The sequence below is a fragment of the Symphodus melops genome (genome assembly GCF_947650265.1).
Source record: "Symphodus melops genome assembly, chromosome: 1".
NCBI classification, from domain to species: domain Eukaryota; kingdom Metazoa; phylum Chordata; class Actinopteri; order Labriformes; family Labridae; genus Symphodus; species Symphodus melops.
In genome coordinates, this window is record NC_136691.1 from 25,695,722 (window position 1) to 25,706,585 (window position 10,864).

Genomic DNA, 10,864 nt, shown 5'->3' on the forward strand with positions numbered 1-10,864 from the left:
ATCATCATCCTTCTAGCACTGGCTGCTGCACTGACACATGATTGTACAGGCTAAATCCTATGATCTGCAGGATCCACAGCTGGATCCTATGCAAAACTGATATTTAAACACTCAGATGGCATGCTCAAACCAGTGATCACAGAGGTCCTCCAAGCCCCAAACGCCTTCCTTGAGTTGGTCCAATTTAAGTGTAAATCTGCAGAGTTTAGGATTTAACCTGTACAATCATGTGTCAGTGCAGCAGCCAGTGCTAGAAGGATGATGATGCCCAAGCAGTGATGGAATTGTCTAATTAAAAAGGTTGCTTAACCATCCTGTGGTCTAAATGTGCATGTTGATAGTTCCAACACATCCAAGTTTATATTAGCTCATTTTAAACTCAAAGACAAAACTGATGTATTTCTATGGGATGAAAAAATGTTTTTTTGAGGGACATGGAATATTAAATGTGAACAACTTTTCATTCTGATCATATTGCAAGAAAACAGCCACACCGGGTCATTTTTGACCCACTACTGCATCTATGGGTTAATATAGTAATATAGGATTAATAACGTTGTGTAGCTTTTTAACTAGCATCATTGGATTCTCTGACCCTGAAAAGTTAAAATAAAAATTACAACTTATTCAGAAGCTGAGATATTACAAATGAAAGTTTCACAGCGGCCATTTTTTTAAATCCAAGATGGCCGCCACATAGGCATCTGGGCAAATGCAAACATTGATTTTCTGACTCCGTATATCATAACCTTTCCAAAAATGTATAGTTTAACAAATCCCCCAAGAAATCCCCCAAAAGTATATAGTGAACCTGACTAAAACTAGTACTTGGCAAATTCAATGCTCAAAGCCAAATACTGACACTATTTCCCCCTCTATCTCCTAAAGGCGAGCCCTAAACCTTTACAAGTACAGCGAAATAGAGGTGACAAACTAAGAGCAGAACAAACAAGGTTCTTAACAAAAGAAACTTACCTGAACTGACAAAACAGGGAGACCACACATAGGCTGTAACATTATTCAAAATATTTAATTACAATTATTAATTTACAAAGGGTTATGTTTGTGAGAAAGGTCAGTGCGTATGCAGTGAGGAGTGTGTGTGTGTGTGTGTGAGAGAGAGAGAGTGTTGGTGAATGAATCAATCAAGCTCGAACACAACCAAACAAATGCTGAGAGACGTCTGCAGGCCACAGAAGAGAGAGAGTAGATTGAGAGAATCTGCTTTATTGATCCTGAGGAGCCTGCTCAGGTGTGCTGCATGAGTCCTCCTTGACTCTACCCACATACCTGCAACAAGGAGAACACAGCCAGCAAAGAAAAAACCAGGAAGAGGCCAACCCTGAGGCTGTCACAGATTAAGTATTGGGCCTGTCTATGCTGTGTACTCAACATGATGAAATGTGTTTTTTGGGTGTATACATCATATCAAAGTGGATGGTTCAATACTCTGTTTGGAGTTTATTTCCATATGCTGTGGGCTTGATGTTTACATGACATCTATCTTTAGATGTGTGTGGCACAACATTCCTTTGGATCATTTTTCCCTTTGAACCTGATTACCATTTCTCTCCTGTGTGAATCATCATGTGTTTGGTCAGATACAACGTTGAATTAAACCTTTTACCACACTTAGAGCAACTGAAGGGTTTCGCTCCTGTATGAATTAACATGTGTTTAGCCCGACTTTTTCTATGGGGAAACCTTTTACTGCAAACAGAGCAGCTGAAGGGTTTCTCTCCTGTGTGAATTGCCATGTGACTTCACAAACTAGACTTATGACCAAATCTTTTCTCACACTGAGAGCAGCTGAAGGGTTTCTCTCCTGTGTGAATTAACATGTGACTTGTTACACTGGATTTATGACCAAATCTTTTCTCACACTGAGAGCAGCTGAAGGGTTTCGCTCCTGTATGAATTAACATGCGTCTGGTCAGATGCTGTTTTCGGTTAAATCTTTTTTCACACTGAGAGCAGTTGAAGGGTTTCTCTCCAGTGTGAACCATCATGTGACTGGTCAGATGCTGTTTTCGGTTAAATATTTTACCGCAATCCAAGCAGCTATGTGGTCTCCAACCAGTCTTTAGTTTCGAGTTCAATTCTGATAGATGTTCTCTTGTCTCTTGCCAATCATCACTGTAATCAGTCTCAGGTTCAGAGTCTTCAATCTGGACCTCAGTCTCTGGTTCATGATAGTCTTCAGTCTTGACCTTAGTCTCTGGTTCATCAGAGTCTTCAGTCTTGACCTCAGTCTCTAGTTGTAAACGTCTCTCTGGATCTGAGTCCCTCTCTGGTTCTGCTCCTCCACAGTCCTCTCCATCAGCTTCTGTTTCCATCTGTTCAGTTTGTCCGTGATGAAGCTGTGAGGACTGAGGTTTCTCTTCATCATCTTCACTCTTCACAGAGACAGGAGTGAAGGGGAACTTGGTGGTATCAGCCTCCTCCAGTCCTTGAAGCTGACTGATCCACACTTCCTCATGTTCTTCTTTAATGTGTTGGGGCTTAGTGTCCTCCTGGTCCAGAATGTGGCTCCACTCCTGCTGCTCAGGTGGAAGCTCTTCTTTACTCACCAACAGCTGCTGGACATCTGCAGGACACAGTAAACAAACATTAACCACACTTAGACTGATGTTTGAATATTAATAAGGCCCGTCAAATGATTTTGTTTTTAATGACTGAAAATCAAGAGTTAATATGAATTGATCACATTTAAATCATGTTTGGAATTCACTGATTTTACATTTAAAGAAAGTTTGTAATGCTTTTATTTTGTCAATATGTATTAAGCTTAAGTTACTTCCTACTTGTGGTAGGTTGAAGATACTACATGAATTTAACCACGGAAAAAACACGTTAAAAAAGTCAAAGTAAATGACAGCAGCTGAAGAGGTTGTGTAAAAAAATAAAGTGAGGGTGCTGGTAGCCTGAGGTTTCTCATCATCATTAAGTCGTGGAGAGCGGGCAGCCCAGGTTCAAATGCGACCTGTGGCTCCTTCTTCACAATTCATTCCCCGTCTCTCTCCTTGGTTTCTGATTCCGTCCCATCTCTAAATAAAGGCATACAAAAGCCCATAAATACATCAACAACAAATAAGTAAAATTCAAATCCAAATTATTTATTGACCTTAACAGGGGAGATTTTTTGCAGTAGGAGCACACAGAAGACAAGAAACACAAGAACAGCATCACTGCAAGTCATAAACCAAAACAAATAAAATTAAATTAAAATGAATGAAAAACACAATATTTAAAACCAAACAAAACATAATATCCCAGCACTCTCAACAACTACAGACCTGAGGAAGACCTCCCAGTTCCTAAGACAGGACGTCCCAGCACTCTTAATGACTACCTGTGCCTGTGGCACTCACGTCACATGTCATGAAGACATTTGAGAGGCTGGTTCTCCAGCACCTAAAGACCCTGCTCACTGCTTTCCTAGATCCACTGCAGTTTGCTTATCAGCGGCACATCGGCGTGGAGGATGCCATCATCTTCCTGACCCATAAAGCCCTGTCACACCTGGAGAAGCAGGGAAGCACTGTGAGAGTCATGTTCTTTGACTTCTCCAGTGCTTTTAACACCATCCGGCCTCCTGAGGGAAAAACTGCTGGATACAGCTTCACACTGACATCACAGCTTGGATCTTTAACTACCTCACTAACTGGCCACAGTACGTCCGAATGGACGGCTCTGTCTCTGATGTGGTGATGGGCAACACTGGAGAACCCCAAGGAATTAATCTGGTACCTTTTCTCCTCACATAAAAGGCTTAGGTTCAGGCAAACTTCAGGTTAAACTCTGGTTCCAAAACCGAGCACTCCTTTGTTCCCACAGCGATCAGACTGTATAAGAGCAGCTCCAGTCTGTCTTCACATTAACATCATCCACATCATTCCAGACCCCTTTATTCATATTCCATCCATCCATCCATTTTCTACCACTTATCCAGGGCTGGGTTGCAGAGTCAGCAGTCTAAGCAGAGACACCCAGACTTCCCTCACCCCAGACACCTCCTCCAGCTCTTCCGGTGGGACCCCGAGGCGTTCCCAAGCCAGCAGAGACATTGTCTCTCCAGCATGTCCTGGGTCTACCCCGAGGCCTCCTCCCGGAGGGACATGCCCGGAACACCTCCCTAGGGAGGCGTCCAGGGGGCATCCGGACCAGATGCCCGAACCACCTCAACAGACTCCTCTCGATGTGAAGGAGTAACGGCTCTACTCCGAGCTCCTCCCTGGTGACCGAGCTCCTCACCCTATCTCTAACGGTGCGCCCAGCCACCCTACGGAGGAAGCCCATTTCAGCCGCTTGTATCCGGGATCTTATTCTTTTGGTCATGACCCAAAGCACCAGTGCAACAGTGAAAAATATGTGAGGGATTTCCCATCAGGAGATAGAATGGCTGTACTGACACAGACAGAAGCCCAATACAGGGAAGCTGCTCACACACAGTGTCAGCACCATCAATAGTTGATTAGTAAACATAGGACAGTCATTTCTGTAATCCTGTCAGTGGACAACATTTCCTTGTAATTCATTATTCGGTTCAAAGTAGAGCTGAAACGACTCCTCGAATTACAAAAATTCATAGAGGAATTTTTGCTGCCTCGAGGCTTCGTTAAATTTTTTTGCATCATCAAAACTTTGCTATGAGTATAAAACACATTTAATGTAGCTGCAGATAACTGCTCCTCTCTCTGCTGCACGCTGAGTCTGACACACAGACACTTCAGCGCTAACGTACACACACGCACACACGAGTGTGGCGCACCTCTTTGAACTTTTAGTCAGCACACAGCTGATGGGTGATCCATACGACCAAGTCGGGAACACCTGATCTGGTCAAACGGTCGACTTTTCTCCGTTCACTCTCTCCGTGTTTGTAGCTAATGTAACGATAGCAACGTCCTCTCACAGTCTCAGTCATAGACACGTCTATGGTCCCTGTAGTCTTAGCTAACGTAACGATAGCAGTGTCCTCTCACAGTCTCAGTCATAGACATGTCTATAGTCTCTGTAGTCTCAGTCTGAGTGCGCTGAATGCATGCGCTGACAGAGATGCACGTCTTATAATAAACAGGCTGATTATATGAAGAGTCTAATGTCTAATCTAAATGGTGAGAACTTGTTTAGTGGAATAATAATTGAATATTCTCTGATGGATTTTAGTTTTTAGTCTGTAATGTTCATGCAGGGGGAATCAGAGAGCAGGGGCCTCTTGGAACTACCTGTTTAATAAATAAAGGCAAATATATATTTTAAATTTCTCAATCTCCTGATCTGATAAAATTACTGAATCTTAAATCTGTAATAGATAAAACAGAACATAATGCTTTCTCAATTAAATGTACTGTAACAGATGTGTATGTGACACAAAAACACTATTTGTTATTTCAGCCATTAAAACATGTTTGGTCTGTATGTTTCATCTACCTGCCGCCTTGACCAGTGAATCCAAAAGTTAATTATGGACCCTGTCAGTAATATGGTGAGCATCATCAGCAGCTGTAGAGCTGAGGTGGTTGGCTGTAACAAGCAGGTGTTACCATGGTAACTGCAAAGAAGCAGGGTTGTAGGGACGAGACGAGTTAAACCTTAATTAAGCAAAAGTATGATTTATTCAATTAATCAATCGGGATATTCGATAGAATACTCGATTACTAAAATATTCGACAGCTGCAGCTCTAGTTCTAAGAGGTTGAACATGAGTCATAGAAGGCACGGGAATACGTTTCCTGATGCTCGCCGCCTTTCCTTCCTCGTTTATGATACGATGACTTATTGTGATCACGACGTGAAAACAGATCTGTGATGAGGTTCTTTTTTTAAACCAAGAGTTGGATCATTCACTGTCGTCCCAAGAGAAACTCCAGGAGTAAGAAATTGTTTAAGTGTGCCGGTGACAAAAAAAGAAAATAAAGGTTTTGACTCTGACGTATCAAACCCTGATACAGACTAACAAGTGGACACAGCAGACGATTAGCCTGACAGGAACCTCCTTCACAAGTTGTCTGGCTTTTACCTGGGTGACAGTTGACTTCCTGTCTTTCACTTGTTGTACCCTCTGTCAACAGAACCCTCTCACCCACACAGATCCATCTGATGTTAAGTAACATGATGCTAACATGATGATCCAGACAGATCGAGATGCAGAATCTGAATCGTTTATTACCAAGTCCATGTTCGAGGAATTCGTCTTGGTGCGAAAAAAAGAAAACAGGGTTAAAATAAAAAGTACTTCAATAAAATATGAGAAGCAATTACCAATATATACAATAGAACGTAAAAAATGTCAAATACAAAGAATAAAAACACATTTTAATAAAGGTAGATTATTTGACCATTTATAACAACATGAAGCAAACGTTTATTATCAGAAGAATGTCTACTTCATCTCTTTGTATAGTTATAAAAGTATGAATATTCATACAAATCATGTCAATGTGTATAAATCTTCTAAAGACAATTCTATCTCCATAAGAGACAGGATGAAGATAATTAGACAATTAGCATACAAACAGATTGATGAAGTTTGGCACATCAGGGCAGGAAATTAGCACCGGCCAAATGCCAGTTTGTTTTGATTTGTGGGTAACTGTGAACAGCCCACACGCCAGTCTGGCGGGTGGTGATGTTGGCAGTAGAGCGCTTTCAATTGAGTTATGCACCAGCTGACCACTAGGGGTAGTGATGCGCCTGTGCTGCCAGCAGATTATTGCAGGCTAGACGCCAGCCTAATTTATACTTAGGCATCGCGTCGACGCTGTAGCTACGCGGTCGACGTGGACCTCTATGCACACCTGCTGTGCTGGTAAGAACATTAAATGGCCGGTACGATTTTGAATCCACATCATTTCCTGCCCTGATGTTCATGTGTGGAAACAGAGATTTCATAAGAAGAATGAAAATAGTGGCAAAAACAAAAAGGGCCCTGAACCAACAGGAGTTCAGTTTGAAGAAATATCTTCATCCTAGTGCAGATTAAAGTGCATTAAAACACTTTTTTTTTTCTTTTTACAATGGAGATCGAAATCTCATTGTCTTTTAAAAAGAAGATAAATACAGAGAGGATGATGAAGATAAATACAGAGAGAGGATGAAGATAAATACAGAGAGGATGATGAAGATAAATACAGAGAGAGGATGAAGATAAATACAGAGAGGATGATGAAGATAAATACAGAGAGGATGATGAAGATAAATACAGAGAGAGGATGAAGATAAATACAGAGAGAGGATGAAGATAAATACAGAGAGAGGATGAAGATAAATACAGAGAGGATGAAGATAAATACAGAGAGGATGATGAAGATAAATACAGAGAGAGGATGAAGATAAATACAGAGAGGATGATGAAGATAAATACAGAGAGAGGATGAAGATAAATACAGAGAGGATGATGAAGATAAATACAGAGAGAGGATGAAGATAAATACAGAGAGAGGATGATGAAGATAAATACAGAGAGAGGATGAAGATAAATACAGAGAGAGGATGATGAAGATAAATACAGAGAGAGGATGAAGATAAATACAGAGAGGATGATGAAGATAAATACAGAGAGAGGATGAAGATAAATACAGAGAGAGGATGAAGATAAATACAGAGAGGATGATGAAGATAAATACAGAGAGAGGATGAAGATAAATACAGAGAGGATGATGAAGATAAATACAGAGAGAGGATGAAGATAAATACAGAGAGAGGATGAAGATAAATACAGAGAGGATGATGAAGATAAATACAGAGAGAGGATGAAGATAAATACAGAGAGAGGATGAAGATAAATACAGAGAGAGGATGAAGATAAATACAGAGAGGATGATGAAGATAGATACAGAGAAGATGATGAAGATAAATACAGAGAGGATGATGAAGATAGATACAGAGAAGATGATGAAGATAAATACAGAGGATGATGAAGATAAATACAGAGAGGATGATGAAGATAAATACAGAGAGAGGATGATGAAGATAAATACAGAGAGGATGATGAAGATAGATACAGAGAGGATGATGAAGATAGATACAGAGAGGATGAAGATAAATACAGAGAGGATGATGAAGATAGATACAGAGAGGATGATGAAGATAGATACAGAGAGGATGATGAAGATAGATACAGAGAAGATGATGAAGATAAATACAGAGGATGATGAAGATGAATACAGAGAAGATGATGAAGATGAATACAGAGAGGATGATAAATATCAGGTGATCAGTATTGTACTTGTTAGTGTAAGTGGTAAAGGACCTCCGTGCATGCAGACAGATTATAACATACATGTATAATAACATACATGTATAATAACAGACATGTATAATAATAGACATGTATAATAACAGACATGTACAATAACAGACATGTATAATAATAGACATGTATGTATAATAATAGACATGTATCATAACAGACATGTATAATAACAGACATGTATAATAACATACATGTATAATAACATACATGTATGTATAATAATAGACATGTATAATAATAGACATGTATAATAATAGACATGTATAATAACATACATGTATCATAACAGACATGTATCATAACAGACATGTATAATAATAGACATGTATGTATAATAATAGACATGTATCATAACAGACATGTATAATAACATACATGTATAATAACATACATGTATGTATAATAATAGACATGTATAATAATAGACATGTATAATAACATACATGTATAATAATAGACATGTATAATAACATACATGTAAAATAATAGACATGTATAATAATAGACATGTATAATAACATACATGTATAATAATAGACATGTATAATAACAGACATGTATAATAACAGACATGTATAATAACATACATGTATAATAACATACATGTATAATAATAGACATGTATAATAACATACATGTATAATAACATACATGTATAATAACATACATGTATAATAACAGACATGTATAATAATAGACATACCTTTTACCGTGACACTGAGCGCAGACACATTATAATATAGAATAACATACATGTATAATAACATACATGTATAATAACAGACATGTATAATAACAGACATGTATAATAACATACATGTATAATAATAGACATACCTTTTACCGTGACACTGAGCGCAGACACATTATAATATAGAATAACATACATGTATAATAACATACATGTATAATAACAGACATGTATAATAACATACATGTATAATAACATACATGTATAATAATAGACATACCTTTTACCGTGACACTGAGCGCAGACGCATTATAATATAGAATAACATACATGTATAATAACAGACATGTATAATAATACACATACCTTTTACCGTGACACTCAGTGCAGACGCATTATAATATAGAATAACATACATGTATAATAACAGACATGTATAATAATACACATACCTTTTACCGTGACACTCAGTGCAGACGCATTATAATATAGAATAACATACATGTATAATAACAGACATGTATAATAATACACATACCTTTTACCGTGACACTCAGTGCAGACAGCTCGGATGTCATGGACTCTCTGTGCTCCTTGAGCTCGGACCTGGCTGCAGTAATGTCGGCTCTAATCACTGCCAGTTCACTCTCCAGCACAGCCCGGAGCTCAGTCTTTACAGTGTCTATCAAGTGTTTGAGCAGGGAGGACACAAGCTCACTTTGAAAAGACTCGCTGTCTGTCGGAGACGTGTCCGCAGCTGAGTCTGCTTCTCCCCGGGGACAGTGATCAGTGGAGGCCGCGGTCGGAGCGCGACTTGAAGGCCTCGTGCTCGGTAGTCTTCCTGTGGAGGATTTAGCAGCCAAGTTTTCACTTTGTCTCGGTACAAAGACACCTGACAGTGAGTTACCTCCAACGTTTCTTCTCAAAGGATGAAGCTCTGCACAGCTCTCAAACAAGCTACTTGCGCTGCTGCTTCTTCTTCTTCTACTGTTAATTCTTCTTTGACTTTTTATGGCGGCTGGCAAACATCGAATTGGTGCCGTTCCGCCACCTACTGGTGTGGAGTGTGGATCAAAATATCTAACATAATTCTACTTTCTGTAAACAATCATATAAACGGTAAGGAGAAAAAAAAATCCTGTCTATTAACTTAAAATCCTGACTCCTTCATTTGTGCTTTTGTAAGATATCTTTGACGTTCAATTTTAGTTTCATTTCTCCCAATTTTTCCACCATTTGTCTTCTTTTTAAATCACATTTCTGGCAGTGCATAATAACATGTTCCACTGGCTCCTCTTGTCCACAGTCTCTGCCCGTGTTATGTTTTCCTATTTTAAACAATGTACTATTTAATCCAGTGTGTCCAAATCTTATTCTAGATATTACTCTTTCATTTCTCCTATTGGTACCTGCACTTCTCATCCCACCAACCTTCCTTTGGATTCTATAAAACCACCGTCCTTTCCTTCAGTCTCTGTTTAATAATGCTCTTCACCTCTGTTCTGCTGATGTGAACAACTAAATCTTCTTGAGGATTTGTTGTAGCCTTCTTTGCCACCTTGTCTGCAAATTCGTTCCCTTGTACCTATATGTGCAGGTACCCACAAAACCATCACTGTAAGGCCCATCATCTGAACTCAATACAGTGTTTAAACTGTCTGGTCTGCTTTCTGAATGGCTGTACTGTAGACTAATGATTGATGAAGTTGAATCTGAACAAATGATTGATTTTAATGGTCTTGTGTCCTCTATCCACTGTAATGGTGATAGTATTGCGATCATTTCCCCTGTGTAAACTGATAACCCCTCACTAATTCTTTTTCCAACTTTGATTTGAATTTCTGGAACTACTAATGAAACCCCAACTTTGCCTAATATGTTATCTGATGCGTCTGTATATATCTGGACATAACTGT

At 39.2% G+C, this 10,864-nt stretch overlaps 1 protein-coding gene across 1 annotated transcript; it reads right to left on the bottom strand.

Annotated features, from left to right (window-relative positions):
• Window positions 1-1,060: 1,060 nt before the first annotated feature.
• LOC306838901 (uncharacterized protein) lies at window positions 1,061-9,922 on the bottom strand. The gene is made up of 3 exons (XM_079367316.1): window positions 9,487-9,922; window positions 1,784-2,587; window positions 1,061-1,753 (listed from the first exon to the last, which is right to left on the bottom strand). The coding sequence occupies exons 1-3, from the start codon at window positions 9,524-9,526 to the stop codon at window positions 1,560-1,562; spliced, it is 1,038 nt and encodes a 345-aa protein (XP_079223442.1). The 5' UTR covers window positions 9,527-9,922; the 3' UTR covers window positions 1,061-1,559.
• Window positions 9,923-10,864: the final 942 nt, after the last annotated feature.